Here is a 21,456-nt window from a genome sequence, read left to right as displayed (position 1 = left end):
TGTTTTCATTCTACTGACTCTTTCCAAGTAATGCCTGTGGCTGTTTAGATAGCTTTGCATTGACAATAGCTCATCTGTGGTCTGTGATGAGTCTGTTTTACAGTTGACTGCAGTTCATCTTTTAAATGTGTGCCTGGTGTCGACTCCCTCTCTGTAAACACTTACATATTTAAGCCTTAAAGAATTTGGTGCTGGGAAGTGCATTCTTACCTGCGGCCACATAAACACTGTGGTTTAAAGGAACAGTCCACCTTTTTTTTTTTACTTTACCTAATGTTGAGCTAGACTTCTGTGTCTTTGTTCTGTGAAAAACAAAAGGAAAATGATGAGCAGAATCTCCTAGCAACTGTATTTTTATGTGTAGAAAAGTGCCGTTTATCGTTCTGTGGTATTTCTCTGTGTAAATAGGGATATAGAATAATTATACAACTTTAAATATAACCAACAAATTCATAAAACTGTAAAAGAAAGCATAAATCTTGAACCTTCTACTTGTAATATTTCTAAAGTCATTTCTTTTTGCAGAAATACACCATAAATAATGACCAATTAGAACTATTATAGTGAAATAAAGCCGAGGTAAAATGGTAATTTTAGAACAGAACTCTTAATAACTATTGGCCATGAGCTGCTGCTTCGACAATATTAATGCCGAAGAGCTGAATAGCTCAAATAAAAAATAAAAAAACTAACTGAAACGGATATACAAAAATGCTTTAAAATAAAATGTAAGATATTTAATAATAAATAAATATTTAATAATTAAAATAAAAAGTGCATAATAGCCAAATACTTAAATGTAGGGCTTGCCAATATTATCATTTCAGCATAAATATCGCAATGTGATAATTCCCAATAGACACATCGCAGGATATATGCACTATTGAGTTTGTATTATAATTTATCATTTGCATTCTAACCTGCGGCCACATAACCACTGTGGTTTAAAGGAATAGTCCATCTTTTTTATTTATTTATTTTTTTCATTCAACCTAATGTTGAGCTAGACTTCTGTGTTTTTGTTCTGTGAAAACCAAAAGGAAGATGATGATCTCCTATAGCAACTATATTTTATGTGTAGAAAAGTGCTGTTTATCATTCTGTGGTATTTCTCTGTGCAAATGAGAATATACAGTAATTATACAACTCTTAATGGAACCAACAAATTCATAAAACTGTAAAAGAAAGCATAAATCTTGAACCTTCTACTTGTACGTTTTCTAAAGACATTTGTTTTCGCAGGAATACAGCATAAATAATGACAAAATAGAACTATTATAGTGAAATAAAGCTGATAAGAATATTAATATTAGAACAAATCTATTAAAAACTATTGGCCAAGGGCTGCTGCTTTAATGTTGACGTTGAAAAGCTAAATTTCTCAAAAAAAAAAAAAGAACTAATCTAAACATATGTATAAAAATGTATTAAAACTATTTGAAAGTTATTTGATAATAAAATAATAATTTAGTAATAAAAAAATTTGTATTTGCATAACAGCGAAATACCTAGATGTACTGGTGCACAGTATATCGTTTCAGCAGCGTTATTGCAATTTGCAATAGACACGCATCACAGGATGTATGCATTATTTAGTTTGCATTATTTATCATTTACATGTTTTTTTGATGCCTGGAATTTTATAATGATTTTAAAAGCACTCAGGTATAAGAAATTGCACCACTTGTGACTTTAACAATTAATTTTATTAAACTATTTTTATTTTTATCGGGAAATGATAAAACACTTGATTTTTGTCGCATCTTTTTCTTGAAGATATTTATAGATTATGCTTGAAAATACTCACAACATGTGCAAATACAGAAATACACTGCAAATAGCACAGACCACAATAAAAACGTGCTGGGGGCCCCCAAAAAGTTTACAGGTTGTTTATTAGATTTTATGGAGACGCAAATAGTAAAGATCAATTCATCAATCATTGACTAAACATGTGCATGAAAACACTCACAACAGTGCAAATACAGAAATGCACTACACATAGCACACACCACAACGAAAATCTGTCGGGGTAATTGATAGATTGTTTATTGGATTTTATGGAGATGCACTCCCACTGCAGAATTATCCCAGTTGATCTAACATTATAAATTCTTTCCAAATAGAGATAATAAGTCATCAGGAGAAATTATATTTATATCGCAATATAAATCACAAAATAATATCACAAAATAAAACAATATTGCAATGCCAGATTTTTCTAGTATCGTGCAGACCTTCTTAAATGTAAAAAATAAATAAATAATTTTAATCTAAATAAAAATAATACAAACTAAAACAAAAAAGAAATCTTTAACCAAGAAAAATTAATAGTTCGTTACATTATTAATCAACAATTACATAAACACTATAATATTACTTAATTTTAAAATTGGCTGTTTAAATTGCAACCAATAATGGAACTTTTTTTTTTTTTTCAAAATATTGTACATATTTCTTACCTAACAATTAATGTGAGTTTAATGGATAAACAAAAGAAAAGGGAAATAAAAGCCAATCCATGTTTTTTTTGTCTTCTACATGAAATCTTTGTGCTTTACTCATAGTTGAAGCTTATTTAATGATCTTCATGTTTCTAGGATGACCCTGTTCCTAATGGTCTCCGTGCTTTGCCGCTCTTCTATGCGTCAACCATCGGGATCAACACCTTCTCCATCATGTACACTGGAGCTCCTTGTAAGAAAGTCACCAAACACATTCATTCATTCATCATCACATAAATGCAGACATTAAATATACCTAATTTCCCACATTTATTCTGGTATTCTTTTCAGTGTAATGTTTTGATGAATAAAGTGTGAGTGTGTGTCAAAGTGTGTGACCGTGTCGTGCTCTTTCTGTATTTTGCAGTACTGGGTTTGGAGATGCTCCCTGTCTGGGCCATTGCCCTCATTACGTTGGCTGGTGCGCTGGTATGTGCCGGTCTGGTCTGGATTTTTGTTTGCCCCTGGATGAGAAGGAAAATAGCAAGTACGTACTGTCCTTTTCTCTTTTGTACACGCGTCGCTTTAAGTGCTGCTTGATGTCTGTCTTGAATGTTTGTACTACTTAGGGCCTAAAACTCGGTGCAGGCATGAATTAATACTTTTTTTACCAGACATAAAAATGAATGTGCTTTATTTAGTTTAGCGATTAAAATAAAACAATTGTTAACAAAACTTTAAAAATAAAAATATAAATTGAATAATAAAAATGTTTAATATACAATAATTAAAACCAGACAGAATATATAGACGAAGCAAAAGTTGTTGTCGTTTCTTTAATTGTATTAGACAAAAATAACCAAATCAGATTTTTATCTGTTGCATTTTAGCTGTTTGTAATATATTAAAATAACTTTGTCTATTATAATAATAATAATAATAATAATAATTATTAATATTATTGTTCAAGACATATATAAAAACTATTGAAAATTTAATTAAATTGAATTAAAGTATTTAATAATAACCTTTTAAATGCAGTACTAATAATGGCATTAATATTAAAGCATTTTTAATTTAAACATTAAGAAATCAGTATTTTTATCTGTTTTATCAGTTGTAACTGTTTGTGATTTGATTTATAAAAACTGCTTAAATAATTAAAAGGGCTTATTAGTATTAGTATCATCGGTGTTGGTATCAATAGAACCAGCAGCAGCAATCTACAAATATTACTCCTAAATTGACCCGTCAAGTATTTAATAATTATACTACCAATAATAACATCAATATTATTATCATTATAATAACATTTACCATTATAAGGTAAGATTAAAAAATATAAAAAATATAATTAAAACCATATCATATTTATTTGTAATATTATTGCATTTAAATTATTACTTATACTGTAATTCTAACATAATTATTTAAATATCTAGGTATTTGATTTGTCCTTTAAACCCCATATTTGTTTTAGGATTAAAAAGTCATATCGGTGTTTAGGTTCTCTTTATCATTCTATTAATTGTTTTTCATTTCAAGTAAAAAAAAAAAAGAAATTGATTTCTCAATTAATTTTCCCTATTATTTATTATCCTGAGATTATTTATAACAGTACCTCTGATATTAATTTAAATTATTAAATATGGTCTTCAACTCTCTATGCAAGTTTGTTTTAAGATGTCTGTATAGAACCCATCATTGCATATACACATCTCTTGGTTTGCTTAACCCAAGTTCTGCAGATAGTATCTGTAATGTAAAGTGAATGCTGACAAAGGAAGTGCGGATCCAAATCTAGGTTTATTACAAATAGTCAGGCAAGCAATGGTCAACACAGGGACAAACGAGTACAAGCAGATAATCCAGAGTTGTAAACAAATGACAGGTAAGTGGTCAGAAGGCAGGCAGTATCAGGAATAATCAATCAAAAACAGAGAGGGACAAATACGGCAAGACAAGGCAAAAGGAAAATGCATCGTAATGTTCACAATTCAGTATAACACGAGTTAGCCCTGATCTGTGTGTGTGTGCGCTGTATATATAGTCCTTGTAATGAGTGAATGATGAGCTTTAGCTGTGTCTGTGTGTGTAAAATCACAGGAACTCGGAACAGGTGCGTGTGAGTGGTGCATGACTGGAAGTTGTAGTAGTTTGTTTCTTTTTAAATGTGTTTATTTTAGTTTCCCTTCTTATTTAAACAACTTTTTTCCATTTAGCTCCTCATATTCTCTTCAACATATGCAACAGAATTACTTTTTTATTTCAAGAATTACAACAACGTGGCTGTCGTTTTTCTTCTTTTAGATCAATTAAGACATTTAGTCTTTTCAGAACTAATTTATCTTCTTTTTTGGAAACAACTCGTAAATGTTATTAATATTGGTTCCTATTTACATGCTTATTATTTATTTGTATATCAAATTGTACTTTTCATATTTTTGCTTGCTTAGAGTTTAGACTGTGGGAAGTGTTTCAGGTGAAGTGTGCCGCTTGCTTGTGTGTGGTTGTTTGTTTGTTTTGTTTAGCAGTATTTTTGTTATGACTTGATGTACTCCGTTTGATTTATGTACTTCATTGGGACCCTCTCAAAAATGAGATGGTTCATCTCAAGGGGCTATCCCATTTAATACATTTAAATTTAAATTATACTGTATCCATCTGATGAGGGATCGATATACAGTCTTTGCAATGACATACACTAAATGTCCTAGATCATGCAATTTTCACAGCTCATAACTTACACAAGAGTTGTATGGAGTATTTGTTGATATGATTGGTAATATCGATAGTGTTAAACAACAGTTCAATCTATTAAATGTACATTACTTCAGTCTCTTATCGCCTTGTTTTACCCTGACTATAGTCTATAGAGATTTGATTCTGACCAAAACCGCATGGAAACATTTAAACACTGAGTATTAAGTAAAACAGTATTTTAGTCATTTTATACATCACACTTCTTTTTTTTTATATGAAATCTATCATCTGAAGACGGTTATGATTACTAACTGCATTCACAGAAATCGTGTGATTCACGTGTTTTTCCACTTGACACCTGGCCATGGAGATCAATGTTATTTCTAATGTAGCTTTGGAAAAAGTCAAAGATGAGTCTCAGCGTGAGGATCTGCCTCACATCTGCGGCTCTGCTGGGCTTTTGCTCATGTACAGAATGATTTCTCCTGGCTCCGTGTTGCGTTGGGCCGACGCTGAGAGCAATGAAAAGCAAATAAACCGAAGCTGTTTATTTGAGAACATCACTGTGTTTTCAGATGAGTCACGCAGACTTTGTGCCGTCGCTGTACTTTTTCAATGGCCACGTGTTTTGTTTACATTGAGAATTGCGAACTTTTTTTGCATTACAGAAAGATTTCAACAATGTTGTTTAAATATGTTAAATATGCTCTAATTTGTATCTAGCTCTTAATGGAGTATAAAAATGTAAACACGGAGTCTGCTTTAAAAGTCTTGTTTAATTTTTTGACGTTGAAGTAAAAGATATTTACTGAGGGGATTTGGGAATCTCTTTATCACACATTATTCAGAAAAACAGCATGGAAAACAAATATTTTCATGATTTTTGGTCAATACAATACTGTATATAATACTGTATGTACTGTATATATCAGGCAAATTATTTATGAACATTCCTCTTTAAAAACTGTGGAGTCTGATCTAAGCAAAGGTGGCTGGAGTGGAGATTTACGCCTCAGTGCAGGAGGAAAACCAGGTTTTGAGAAAATCACCTTTAAAAATAGGCAATGCAATTGAAATATGCAGACCCTAATTGATAAAGTGCAACAAAAGGAACACTTAAAAGTGTATTTTGGATGTTTTATTTGACTTAAACTGAAATAAAAACACCTTATAAGTGTTGACAAGTGGATGAAAAGCTGTTTTTGCTTGCAGTGTCTGGTCTAATGCACTGCTTTCACTCGCAGATTAGTGCTTTATTAAACTATTGCATGCTTGATTAAATTTAGTTTCAGATCAAGGGTCTGTTTCATAGTGCCGTTTCCCATGTGACAAGCTGTATAAATCCTTGAAATCTGATTTATTTATTCATTGGCTTTCAGGCTTTTTAGAAGTATCAATTCTATGGGTAAAGCTCAAATTAGCATCAAAATTGCACTAATGGTGCAGTGATAATGAATAAAAGCTACACACACTTTAAATTAGTTTTCCTCATTTACAATAGTTGTTTATTATCACTGCTCAATTAAAAAGAGCCAGTTGTGATCATACTTATTTCACAGTTTTACACGCATGGATTTTCTATGTTTATTAATGATTATGTTTGCTTGATTGTTATTATCACTGTAAGCTTGTAAATTATGCTTGTAATTTCCACTTTTTCACAAATTCCTCTTTGCAAACAGTGTTTCAAGGGATATTAATAGGGATACACTAATATTAAAAAGTTGAGCTAATACAACTGTATAAATAATATGATACTTTGTCATTTAACGTTTTTGGCCATTTAGATAAAAAAAAAAAACATTTAATTGCCAAAATGTGTAAAAGTTGTTTCTATCAAAAGTTCAAAAAATAATATTTATTTGATGTATAACTGTTTTGTAAAAGCACATGTACAAATAAAGTTAGAAATGGCTAAATAAAAAGAAAATGAAGACTTTGAAGGGGCCTAGTCAATGTCCTGAACTGAAAACAATTGAGATGCTGTGACATGATCTTTAAAAGGTGATTCATGCTCAAAGCAATCAGTGTGGCAGAATTACAATAACTCTAAATACCTCCACAGCACTGTAACAGACTCACTGCAAGTCATTGAAAATGCTTGAGATAGTTGTTTCTAAGCGTGGACAGGTAATTAATTTGGGGGCAAAGCATTTTTTCACACAATGCAGTTTTGAAACCAATTTTTCCTAGACGTGTTTGTGTTATACAAGAATAATATTTAAATTTATTTTATGATCTGAAACATTAAAGTGACAAACATGTACAAAAAATAAGATATCAGTACACTTTCACATCACTGCAACTTTACTGTAATTAAAAAAGAATAATGAAAAAGTAGCATTTCCACACATGCACAAATAAAAATGTAAATACATTTTGAAAGTTTACAAGCATTATAAACATCTATTTAAGTTCCTTTCAGTCCGTAACAAATCCTGTTCTCTTCCAGCACTAATCCAAAAATGTTTTTGAGGCTTGGCATAACATAGAATAAGTCGCTTTAGAATATTTCACCGCACGTTTCAGAAAAAAAAAAACACTGACAGATTATGTTAGAGAATATGGTACATTTAATGAGCATCTAAATGTAAACCCAAAAGAAATTTGTTTTCAAAATATTTAAAAAACAATATAGGCAATATAAGTAATAAAAAACTAATAAAGGATCTTAACCAGTATGGTACCAATATATATCTTTAATCTATAATAATAATAATTGATATTTAATACATACATGCTGGCTTTCATGAATTTCTTACTGTTTTCTCTCACAAACAGGTCGTCTGAAGAAAGAGCATGCACTTTCTCGCATCTCTGATGAGAGTTTGGATAAAATCCCTGAGGAGGAAGAGGAAGCTCCTGTGTTTAAAGAGCTTCCAGGTGCGAAAAGCAGCAATGACGCAGTGCTGCCGATGACTGAGGAGTCCACAGGAGAGCTCAACAGCCTGGCTAATGGAGGAACTGTCCTGCCCAACGGCAGAGTCTATGGTACGTGAAAAACAACTATGGTTGTTTTTTAATGGGTACCATCAAAGACCAAGCGATGATACTATTATTATTATTGCAACAAATGTTCCATTGATTAAACATGATGCATTCAATAAATGTTGGACATGATTTTAAGCTTCAAAGTGGAACTAAATGGTGCTGCTTATCTTTGCAGGAATTGTATCTAATAGCCAAATTGTATCTAATAGGGAATTGTATATAATAGCCAGGAGCTAGCTCTCTGCAAATCTCTCATGGTTGCCCACTGAAGCTAAGCAGGGCTGTGCCCGTACAGTACCTGGGAGGGAGACGAGATGGGAAAGCTAGGTTGCTGCCAGAAGTGGTGTTAGTTAGACCTGCAGGGGGTGCTCAATCTGCGGTTTGTTCAGGTCCTAACTCCCTAGTATATAGATGGGGACTCCATACTGCTCGTATACTGACTCTGAGTGCTGTCTTTCTGATGAGATGTGATCCTGGCCTCCTTACCATTCCCATATCATAATTGGCTTCATCACTCTGGCTTCTCTCTACCATTGCATCATCCAGGTGTAAGTGTTATAAAAATGTAAGAAATTGTTATAAGGTTAAATTCAGGGGTAGATTTAAGGATTGTAGCTAGTTATTACTCAGATAATGCAATGGCATAATAATATGTACACACAAAACAGAACTATAAAATAAAGTGCTATCTTTTTACTGATCAATGACACTGATCAAACTTTTTTTATTGAATCTGCATCAATCTGTCATGTAAAGCAACAAAAACCTGTTTTAATACAAGTTTATTATAAATATTGTATCATTGTAAATGTTGTACCCTAGGGGCTGGTTGCTTAAAATACTTGGGCTTGAGTCTTAAAAAGTTAGACTCCATTTTTTCCCCCCTAAAACACTGGACGTAACTTTTTTAAAGTCATTTACAAAAAGGTTGACTGATTTATTTCAAATGTAAAAAGCGAAAGTTCTTACCCCGGCTAAATGCTAGGTGGTTAAACTAGTTCTTAAGATGGTGGCTTTAGATGGTGGCTATGTATTTGAAAGTGGCCCTGAATTGGTGGAATGTGCATCTGATTGAAACTTTTGGTGTTGTTTTTTTACTATAAAATTGTAGATTTAGTTTACCAAGTCTTTACCTTTTTTAAACAACCAACTATTTACAGCTTTTACTCAAAGCAAAAATCTAAAATTACACCTGAAAGATATATAGACCTTTAACTTTTATTGTGATAAATATCAATGTCAATTGACAATTTGTGAATTTAATTTAAAAATGTTGTGTTTATTTTTTATTATTATTATTATTATTTATTTTATTTTATATTTTATATATTTAAAAAAATATATATATTTATTTAAAAATAATTACATTTAATTTAATTTTATTTTGGGGACATATTAGCCAGCCCATAACTACCTTTTGACAAAAATGTCCTCTGCTAAGCTAAGATATATTTGTTTCATTTAATGTTTGTTTGTTTTGTTTTCATCAGGTCGCACCAACTCCATGACCAATGGCTGCCTGAAATCTCCCGTTTCCAATGGAGGCTTCAGCTTCGACGGCCACATGCGCAGCGATGGCCAGGTTTACCATACCGTCCACAAAGACTCTGGTCTCTACAAAGACCTCCTGCACAAAATCCACAAGGGCCGCCTGGAGGATGAGCGCCACGGCTCCCGTCCCGACAACAACTACCGTCACCTCCGCCGCAACAACAGCTACACCTGCTACACTGCGGCCATTTGTGGGATGCCTGTACAGCCGCTCTTGCGCTCTGAATCCAGTGCGCCTCCGCCAGAGGACAGCGAGAAGCTTGTAGGCGACACCGTTTTCTACTCCAAGAAGCGTCTGCGCTACGACAGCTACTCCAGTTACTGTAATGCCGTGGCGGAGGCTGAGATTGAAGCGGAGGAGGGCGATGTGGATGTGAATCTGGCGGCAGATAAAAGGGAGCCACGGGTTCCGGCTGAAGGGGTGTTAGAGGACTGTGTTGATGAGGACAAGGCGGAGAAAGACAATTCTCAGGTCTTCCTGCTCTTCCACTTTCTGCAGATCCTCACAGCCTGCTTCGGCTCTTTCGCACATGGGGGGAATGATGTCAGGTAAGAGGACACTCAATGTGTTGGTTAATTTTTTAATTTTTTTTAATTTTAAGGTTAGTTTATGGATGGGTTGGTTAGTTTTTACCACTAATCGATAGATTAATCGGATAAGCTTTTTCCGTTTTCTTTTACAAATCTTTTGAATTGATTAAATTTAATAATTCAATTATAAGTTTTCAAGCAACAGGTTTGTTCCTTTGATAAATATTGCTAAATATGGTTGTTAGTGTTTTCTATATGTAGTTAATAATAATTATAATAATTCTTTTTATATAGTGGTTTTCTAGACAATCAAAACGCTTTACACATTTTTGGGGGAATCTTCTCATCCACCACCAATGTGCAGCATCCACCTGGATGACGAGACGGCAGCCATATTGCGCCAAACCGCACACCACACACCAGCTGATTGGTGAAGAGGTGACAGTGATGAGGTCAGTTATGATATGGGGTTGGTTAGGAGGCTATAATGGACAGGGGCCAGTGGACAAATTTGGCCAGGATACCGAGGTTAAACCCCTGCTTTTTTTTTTTTTTTTTTTTTGAGGAAAATCCTGGGGTTTCTAATGACCACAGAGAGTCAGGACCTCGATTTAATCTTTCATCCAAAAGACGATGTTTACTGAGCAGTATGGAGTTCACATCAATATACTGGGGTGTTAGGACCCACACAGACCGCAGGTTGAGCACCCCTGCTGGCCTTACTAACACCACTTTCGACAGCAACCTCCCATCCAAGTACTGACCTAGCACAGCCCTGCTTAGCTTCAGTGGGTGACCATGTGAGAGTTGCGGAGAGCTAGCTGCTGGCCATGGGCAGATGTGACTTTTGCTACACTAAAAATAATGTCTGCAAAATTGTTGCGAACAACTAATATGTGTTGAATTTAAACAAATTAAATTGAGTAATGTTCAACTTTAATTTGCTTGTTTAAATTCAGCCCAAATAAATAGTTAATTCAAGGAATAATCTATGAATAATTTTTTTCAATGTATATTGCAAAATCTCAAGTCAGAATTGCTGTTTTAAACATTATTGCTAGAATAATTGATAATTAAACTCATAACATATACTATACTTATATCTCTTTTTTAGCATTTAAAAAAAGTTTTTTAAGGTATTTTTATTATTGCGAGTTATTGCGGCTTTCTTGCAATTCAAAATTTTAAATGCCAATATTAAAGTAATGAATTTTCCAGCAGCAATAGCATTTGGGTCTTACAAGTCTTTGTAACTTTATTTCTTGCAATTTGTTATTCAATTTTATCAATTATATCAAATTTCCTCAGAATTATTATTAGTTTATTACTTTGTACACTTCTTAACAAGTTTACTAGATTTTAATTAGCATTTTACAGCACTGTTTTTGCACAGTTCTTAATTTCTCACAATTTTAATTGTGGGGTTTATAACTTGAAATAATAATAATAATAAAAAAGCTATATGTTCCATTATTATTTTAAGTTTTTAGTAAGATCTCACCATTTAGAGTTTTTCATTCAAATTTAAAGAGCCCAAATTTTGGGTTTTTGAAAATGCCCTTCCATGTAGTGTGTAACAGATCTTAGTGAAGTGAAATATCCAGCTAAGGCTTAAATCTGTAAGTGTTCAGTGTTTAAAACTGTTGATTCATCTATAAAAGAGTCGACTCATAGAGCTTCAAACGAGTCGTCTTAATAACGAGTCATCAGGTGTTTCGTGATAGGTAGAGTGTGCTGGGAGATCTCTTTGCCAGTTGTTGGAGTTTTTGCTCAATAAAATAGTTAGTCGTCTGTATTTTCAAGTCCATCGTCTGTATTTACATTCACCCTCTGGCAGCCAAAATTCACGCCTTACACTATAAAGTGTGTATGCACTGTGACTACTTTTATATTGTTGATTAGCTGCGGCATTTCACTCTGTCTCGTGCTGAAGGCTGGCAGTGTCAACCAATCGCAGCAGCGATCATCTGGGATAATTACGTAAAAATAAATGCAGATTATAAGACCATGAAAGTGTTTTTTGACCTTGCATGCATATTAGACTGTTGTTGGAGACCCTTACAACCAAAATATGACCCTATTTTATGTATAATAGTGGCTCTTAAAAAGCTATTTCTTAATTATAGGTTTATTTGCTTTTGCTTAGGCATGTCACAATAATCAATATACCCACTTATTGCAAAACAAATGGTCATGACTCATGACCGCAATCATTTTAGTGCTATATAAGGCCCATACATAACTGATTCTTGCAACATTTTAGCTGATTGTACACTATCTCTATTGAAGGTGTCAGTGTAAGTATGATTTTAAAAAAACACTATAGCATTTACTATAAATTACTTTAGCCAGCAGCTAGCTCTCTGCAACTCACATGGTCCCCCACTGAAGCTAAGCCGGATTGTGCCTGGTCGGTATCTGATATGGAGACCACATGGGAAAGCTAGGTTGCTGCCAGAAGTGGTGTTAGTGAGGCCAGTTGGGGGCGCTCAACCTGCGGTCTGTGTGTGTCGTAACGCCCCAGTAAAAAGGACTCTATGCTGCTCAGTGAGCGCCGTCTTTCGGATGAGACGTTAAACTCAGGTCCTGAATTTCTGTGGTCATTAAAAATCCCAGGATGTTCTTCGAAAAGAGTAGGGGTTTAACCCTGTCATCCCGGTCAAATTTGTCCACTGGCCTCTGACCATCATGGCCTCCTAACCATCACCATATCATAATTTGCTTCATCACTCTGTCTCCTCTCCACCAATCAACTGGTGTATGGTGTGCGGTCTAGCGCAATATGGCTGCCGTTGTGTCATCCAGGTGGATGCTGCACACTGGTGGTGGATGAGGAAATTCCAGCCCAATGTGTAAAGCTCTTTGAGTGCCCAGAAAAGCGCTATATAAATGTAAAGATATCGGATATTGCAGGCGCAGCCTCCGTTACTTTTTATCTTGCTTATCTTTTGTTAAAAGTTATTATTGTTAAGGATATGTGTAATCACATTCTGATTCCAATGTCTAATTATTAAATTGTTAAGATAAGACTATAATGAAATTAAATATTCTTAAGAATAAAATTTGATGTTTCCTTTGGAAGAGTGTACTTGCATTGTGATGCTATTATATTGTCATTCTGTCATTATATTATGACATGATGACATAAAATAGTCTTAAAAGGACTATAATATAGTTTTTATCATAATATATTTTGATAATAATATATCATACAACAAAAATAGATATCATGACTGTCCTACATTTGCTAAATTCTGAGCTACAATTCTGTGAGTGATTAAAATATCAGAATTGAAGCAAACAGGGTTTCTGGGATTCTGAGTTCTTTCATTATGCTTTTGAGAACCTTTAATATATTTGGTTGGTATTATTATTTGAATAATTTCAGCTTTTTATTTTTAATGTTTTAGCTTTTTGGTCTGCTTTGTAATTAGTGAGGTCAGAATAAGACCTACTGTACTATTTGCTGTGTTTCTTCACATTCCACGGCATTAGTGTGTCCTGAGAACAAGCATTCAGGTTAGTGGCACAGATCTGCTTCACAGCTCTACAGATGAATTGGCTCATACCCAGACTGCTAAGACCAAAGCCAGACGTGGCCTTTAGTTTGGGCAAACTTCAGCTGCTTAAGGTCTTAATGGTTCAGATCTTGCATTTACTTTTATTGGTGACATAATTTGATAATTGTATTGTAAAATAATTCTATTGTAATTATTAATAATAAAAATAAAAGTAATAATAACTCATTGTGCATTTAAATTATTTTAATATATTGGAGTAGGCATGAGACGATAACTGGTTTTAAGGTTTATCGCAGTTTGGAAAAGTCAAGGTTTTAAAAGCAGTAAAATTTATTGTTATACCATTCAATATTTGTAAGGATTTTTTTTGTGTTTTTTCTATGTGTTGTAAAGAAATCTGTGTTTTTGAAACAAATGTAGAAAGCAGAAGTCAATGATTTATTTTTATTTTTTAGCCTGACATGTTTACTGCTCCAAAATATTATGATTGTTTCCTAAAATAAAATATATTTTGTTTAACGGGGAAAAAGATTTTTTTCACAAAAATTTAAAAAGAAATAATTTTACAGCAGTAATCACTATACTGTGAAACCGTGATTTTTTTTTTTTATCCAAGGTTATCATACCGTCAGAAACTTATACGGCGCATACCTAGACTGGAGAGCAAATGAACTGAATAAAATATGAGCACATCTGTTACAATAAAATTTAAATGCTGTAAAAGGCATTGATTAGGATAAATATTAATAATTAGATGTGTTAGTAGTTCATATTTAATTTTTAATATTCACACATTAATGTATCAAATGGTTTATTGATTACATTTAAAAGTTTATTAAAGAAGTAAGGGCTTTGGCAGTTTGGAGGTTTACTACAGATGAATGTATTGTTTTGAAATTATTTTCTTAGTTGTAGTAGATTTATTATTATTTATATTCTTATATTTGGGTATATGCTTTTCTTATAGTGTGGTGGCAAAAATTGGAAAAAAGTATTAATGATTATTTCATTTAGGCCAAGGATATAAGAAATGAATCAAAAGTTACACTAGAGACATTAGTAATGTTAATAAAGTTATATCTATTATTTTTATTCTCATAATTCTTTAATATTTCTAATTATTACGTCCTGAAATATGCACCCCATACACACACACACACACACACACACACACACACACACACACACACACACACAGTTAAAGTCAGATTTATTATTAAAAACTGTGTTTATTTTAGCCAAAATAAAACAAATAATACTTTCTAAAGAAGAAAAAATATGATCAGGCATACTGCATACTGCTGCTTCTATTTTTATTATTATAATTATTATCACATTTATATAGCATTATATTTTATTATAAACTTTTATATTATAAAAAATATAAAGGAGCACCCATGGTTTCAACCTTTTTAATGACAAGAAAAGAGCCTCTCTAGAGGACTACATGCCTGCTAAAACTTGTGTACTCATATACTATATTTATTATATCCTGTTACTTTTATACATTTTTGATTGAATAAATGCATCTTTTCAAAAAGATTTTATTTAATTTCATAACTCGATTTTAGATTGATTGCGTGTTTTCATCTGCATGTAGTTTGTGTCATAAGTTTGCTGTAATCACATGTTTGTTTCATCTGTAACAGTAATGCGATTGGTCCATTGGTGGCCCTGTGGATGATCTACGATCAGGGTGGAGTGATGCAGGACGCGGCCACACCTGTCTGGCTGCTCTTTTACGGTGGCGTGGGAATCTGCGCAGGACTGTGGGTTTGGGGTCGACGTGTCATTCAAACAATGGGCAAAGACCTCACTCCCATCACCCCCTCCAGGTGAGAACAGAACGCCTCTGCATGATGAATGCATGTGAATCATTAAACCTGCAATGCACACTGTACCTTTCTGGCTAGGGACCACAAATTCCCATGATAGATCACCATTTAGATTAACAATCAATGGTTGACTTAATGTATGTGTCTACATACACATTCAGAGTGGCATAGCAGGATGTACAAATGAAACTCAAAACACAGCCATCCTCACCTAAAGGAAAGTGTCTTTACTGTAAATAAAGGCTAATTGTGTTTGAAAAAGCTATTTATAAAAACTATTTAATGATTGTACTCCGATGTCCACACTATTTAATGAGTTTACTAACTATTTAAGTATTGTACTCAGATTTACACACTGGCAACCGCAAACATCCTTAATGTGAGCAAATAGTTTTTGTTATTGTAACTATATTTGCTTTTCAAATGTGAGGTTGCTGTGCTTTTTAAGGAAACGGAGAATGTGGAAAGGCTAATGTTCTCTCATGACTGTGTATGACATGTTAAAGGCTTATGGCATTTAATTATTATTATTATTATTACAAGTAATTTTCAATTAATAATTGACATTCTTAATTATGACCTACATTTTTCTCAATATTTTAATTTGTTCATTGAATTAATCAAAAACGTTATTTAAAAAGACAGCACAAATGCACAGTGTGCATCTGCAGGTTTAATAAAATGGCCTGATTTGATAAATGCATGTTATTTCTAACAAGCTGTTTTTTGTTGTCCATCATATACGATTTTTTTTAAATAATCTGAGATGTGTAATATTTGTTGTCTAGGATAATATCATTGTTATTTTTACAATGTGCAAGCTGACAAGTATGTTACTAACTTTGCAAAAAGTTATGCAGTGAGCGAGTTACTGTATTGAATATTATATTCATTCAAACAGACACTAGGTGACATGAAGCATGGCTGCAGCCGGCAATCAACGAGATTAGTTGAAAACTGACATGTCAGGTCGGACACTTCGGGGCTCAAAGTTGCTACAGTCATGATGGCCGATCACATGGCCTCATTATTTGTTTATTAATTAATTAATTTATTTATTGAAGTAACATCAAAAGATTTACAGTACAAATAAAACAGAATACAGTCTCTACAAACTACAGTTCATTTTTTAACAATAAGGGAATTATTAACTAAATTTAATTACTGGTAGCCTATATAAAAAATGTATGAGAAATAAGGGGAAAACAAGAGGGCACATAAAAAGAAAAGAAATATGCACGATCATAGGATTATTTTGAATAATGAAAGCATTAAAAAAAAAAAAAACTTTAATCCAAAAAGATTGAACAAAAGGACCAAAATAAATGAGCTCCACTTACTAGAAATTTCCCAGGAAGAGCAACGTACATCAATGTCACTTTTAACATTTCTGAATAAATTACAGAAATTGTAATATTTTATAATCTTATTATTTTTTTATATTTGATAAAAAAAATGTTTTCATTAATTTTTTTTAAGAAAGCTTTATAGGGCTGGACAGGATCAATTAATATAATTACTTTATTACAAGTCTGTAAGACTTATTTGAGTTAATATTTAGGTTATTTACTAAAATATACCATTTAAATCATTTATGGAGCTGAAAACAGTCGTCTGTATAAAAAGGCTGAATAAACCTGTGCAAACAATCTAGCCTTTATAAACAAATTACTTAACAAAAGATGATACTATTATATGATAATATAGATGATAATATTTAGTCTTTTAATAAGCATGATGTATACAAGATTTAGATGGTAAAAAAAAGTTAATTGTATGTTTTGAAATTTGTGAGATGAAATTTGTGAAATAATAAACCCGAAACACAGGCGGTTGTTGTCATGCGGTGAACTTTAGAGCGCTGTCACGGTACTTTGATGCCACATGTGACAGTCACATGGCGTTGGTGCACCATCAGTCCGGACAAAATTTCTAACCAGCATGCACTGCCTTAAGACAGATTTTGATAGGTCTGCACAGCGCTGCATGAATTTAAATGCACCTATTTACTTTCTGCGTTTCAAAATGAATCACCATTTTGAACGAATCATTTAGATGAAAGATTCACTGGTTAATCATAAATACTTTCTACATATTGAAATGAATCAGCCATTTGAACGAATAGTTTAAATTATTGATTCAGTGAATCATGTTGCCACCTACTGGTGGTTTTAGTGTTGCATTTTTTTTTACAGCTAACGATGGGCTATTTTACTTCTGAATCAAATGATAAAAGGTACATTATACACTAAAAATACCTTTTTCATCAAAGTGAAGATTTTATTCAACAATATAGTCTACTAGACATATGTTCTGTAAACATGCGGTGAATGTCAAAAGCTGACAGAAGTGATATCTCCCCTTCTTGATTCAGGTGTAATGGTAGAGTGCAGGAACAGAGCATGTGCTTTGGCAGCAGGGTCATAACAGTTTATCTGATATTGAAATCTTGCTAGATTAGTTTTCTGTATATCGGCTTTTCTCGTCCCTCGTTTGGGAACTTGCCCTCAATCCCTCTTTGTGTTGCCACCGCAAATCGGGTTAAGTATCAGCGCAGAATGACCGTAATTTTACATTTTTAACACACTTTAGAATAAAGGCAGTTTAAAGAGATCGCTCTCTGTTTTGCACCCTCCTGGGTTTGCTAAATTTAGCAAGACACTTGTGCGCACGGCCTCAGCGACCTTGATTCACTTAGTAACAAGACAAACTGTCAAAAACAAATGAGCTCCAGTTGATCATCAGAACCAAAGCTTGTTACTCTATAAAAAGATGCCCACTGTTCTGAGAAAGAGAGCCACATGTCATTTTAATAGGGATGCTTGTGAAGAGATTGTGTGATTATTATACAGTACAGTCATATGACACTTCAAATGTAAAATGGTCGGGAAAAAAATAAGGCTGTTAAAAACCAACGACCAAAAATAAGTAGGTTTATGATTGCTCATATTTAAAAACTTTGGTATTAATTTTTAAATAAAACTCACCATGTATGAACCATGAAGCATGAACATTACTTTTTGCTATTAAAATAACGCCCATCTTCACTTATATTTTCCTTAAATGGGGTTATAAAATGTAGTGGATTTTTCTTTTATAAACATTATCATAAAACTAAACAGAATGGTAGTGTTTTATTTCAGCTTCTTGCCAAGAAAACATTTCTCATTTCAAAACATACAGAATTATTTTTTAAAAATAAAATGTAAATATTCACAAATTATTTTTCTAGTGCAAGGTGCACTTAAGTTATCTACCTACTTTTAATAGTTACATTAAGATAATTAAAATAATTCTAATTGGTATGTTGACAAGTACTTAGCAATGCATTAAAAAAACATTTAAAAGCTATAATATGTTTTCTTTTTAGTTTTAATTGTTGGTTTATGATCATGGAAAAACTAGTATAGATGGGATGAACATCAGCATTTTTTCAGCAATTAACCATTTTTTGCAGAATTATCTCCTTAGGCACAATAAACAGCCATGTAAACATTAATCCATTATTACCATGGCCACTTTATTAGGTACACTTGTCCAACTGCCCATTAACACAAATTTCTAATCCGGCAATCACATGGCAGCAAGTCAGGCCATTTAGGCATGTAGACATAGTTATTTTTATTATTATTATTGTTACATTATTATTATTATTATTATTATTATTATTATTAATTAATTAATTAATTAATTAATTTTTTTGTTTGTTTTTAAGTTCTTTAAAACCTAGCAAAAAAAAAAGTACATCTGTAAAAGTTTGTGTGAATGGTGTTATTTTTTTATATTTTAAATGTTTTAATTTGAAAAAGTACTTAGATTTGCTTACACATGTGCAGATTTTCCAAATATGTGTGTGCGCGTGTGTGTGACGGATCAGGTTTTCCGCTGAAGGGTCACTGACTGTTCAATCCTGCATGACAGTTCAGTCTATACTAAGTGAGTGTGGATCAGGTGGCCGTGTTCACGTAGCTCACAAAAATAACAATCGACCCGACCTCAGCATCTGTCAGCTTGCTCATTGATGTATGTTGACAGAAAGGAGCTGTTTTTTTTTTTATTTCTTTACTGCAACTTCTTGCATTGTGTTATTTATTTTAAAATGTGCTGTTTTAATGCATGCTTTTGTGTTTTGTGTTTTTTGCTTTATGTAATATGCATGTCTTACCCACATGCTCCAGGTGTGTGTGTGTGTGTGTGTGTGTGTGTGTGTGTGTGTGTGTGTGTGTGTGTGTGTGTGTGTGTGTGTGTGTGTGAAGAGGCTACATGAGAAGTGCATCAGCATAATTTCACAGCAGGACTGATGTTCTTTCCACCTGCATGCCTGCACACGTGTCTACTCTCATATAGGGGTGTTCGATATTTTTCCATATAAGCTAATGTAATTATGGTTGATTTAACAACGTACAAGGTGACATTGAATATGTCAACCTCATTGCAAAAAATTAACAAAGAGAGCTTACCAACTGACATGATTTTAAACACACAAATATCTGCAATATGGTTGGTTCAAGGTATTTATGATAGCCCTGGTGGAAAAAAGAAGCTTGTTAGTTGATGAGAAAGCTTATCTTGTTATTTCAGGATATTAAGTCATCATTTTGACATTAACATTTTTTCCCAAGATATTACAGAGGATGGTTCACATTTAAATGAAAATTCTGCCATCATTTACTCACCCTTCACTTGCTTCAACCCTATTTGAGTTTCTTTCTTCTGTTGAACACAAAAGAAAATATTCTGAAGGAATATGTTAACCTATAACCGTTGACTTCTAAAGAATTTGTTTTTCCTCACTATGGAAAAGTGTTACAATGGTTACAGGTTTTTGTCAATAAACGTTTTTCAATCTTTTGTTTAACAGAAGAAAGAAGTTCGTAAAGGTTTATAATCACTTGAGGGGTGAGGAAAAAGTGAGTAAAAGTTCATTTTAAGATATTTAGTAATTATTTCGACATAACTAGTTATTCTGACAAAATTCATTATTTTGACAAGTATCAATGTTAAGGTACAGTATAAGCCTTTAGAAGGCAGAATTAGACTAATAATCAATTATTATTGAATAGTCAATATTACTACAATGCAACCCCTAAAGACAATTGTCGACATAATGACTCATAAATAATGATCTAATGTCGAAATAATGAAATAATATCATGAAATAAAGTTAATGTCAAAGTTAGTTAAGGGGTCTCTTACGTTGCAATGACGTGTAGCACAAGCCCTGTGATTGGTCGACTTGGTAGTGCTGACTAATGTGGACGGTAACAGAGAGCCACACAAGCCCATTGGAGCGAATGTTTTCACATGTCGAGTCCTATGAAAGAGCCCCAGGAGAAGTTTTATTTTGTGTTTACATTACGAATAAAGTTGTTGCATGCCCGCCAGGTTTCTGCCTCAGAATGAGCAAGTTTTAGCCCTTTGCACGTTAAGATAGTGTTCCGAAAAAACAAAACACCTGCAAAGAAACACAAGACAGAGAACCATAAAAACCTCACTGAAAGCTAGCATATCGGAAGTGCTATTGCTGAACAACACAAATGGCATACAGAAGTATAAATGCAGAAACGCACAAGGTATGCGCCGTGGGTCGTGCAGATCACTTGGCGCAGAAGTATAAACCAGCCTTAACTTTTCAAACAGTAAACAAGAAAAAACCTTTAATAGAAAAAATATTTATTGACCTAACATCTATCTATATATTGTCATTTTTTTTTGTATCAATAAATATTAATGATAAGTCAGTGTTTATAAAGCGGTCCCAAAATACTTGTTAAAAAAAGTGCCTTAATGTCAGGTGCAGTCATTAAATAATTTGAAAGAATGATTCATTGAATCACTTTTAGCCACTTACTGGCAGTTTTAGTGTCATCAATGATCTAT

The 21,456-nt window shown here is 33.1% G+C and overlaps 1 protein-coding gene across 13 annotated transcripts in view; it reads left to right on the top strand.

Moving 5' to 3' along the window:
• slc20a2 (solute carrier family 20 member 2) overlaps positions 1–21,456 on the top strand; it is a 117,617-nt gene that overhangs the window by 78,434 nt on the left and 17,727 nt on the right. For 12 of the 13 annotated variants that reach the window (NM_001442378.1, NM_001442379.1, NM_001442380.1 and 9 more), the window contains 5 exon segments: positions 2,601–2,697; positions 2,872–2,991; positions 7,929–8,138; positions 9,629–10,238; positions 15,391–15,576. In NM_001442378.1, the coding sequence (NP_001429307.1) occupies positions 2,601–2,697; positions 2,872–2,991; positions 7,929–8,138; positions 9,629–10,238; positions 15,391–15,576 (1,223 nt within the window). 13 annotated transcript variants of the gene reach the window in all.

The sequence above is a fragment of the Danio rerio genome, chromosome 8, assembly GCF_052040795.2.
Source record: "Danio rerio strain M-AB ecotype USA chromosome 8, GRCz13ab, whole genome shotgun sequence".
Classification (NCBI taxonomy): Eukaryota; Metazoa; Chordata; class Actinopteri; order Cypriniformes; family Danionidae; genus Danio; species Danio rerio.
This window is presented reverse-complemented; position numbering and strand designations above follow the sequence as displayed.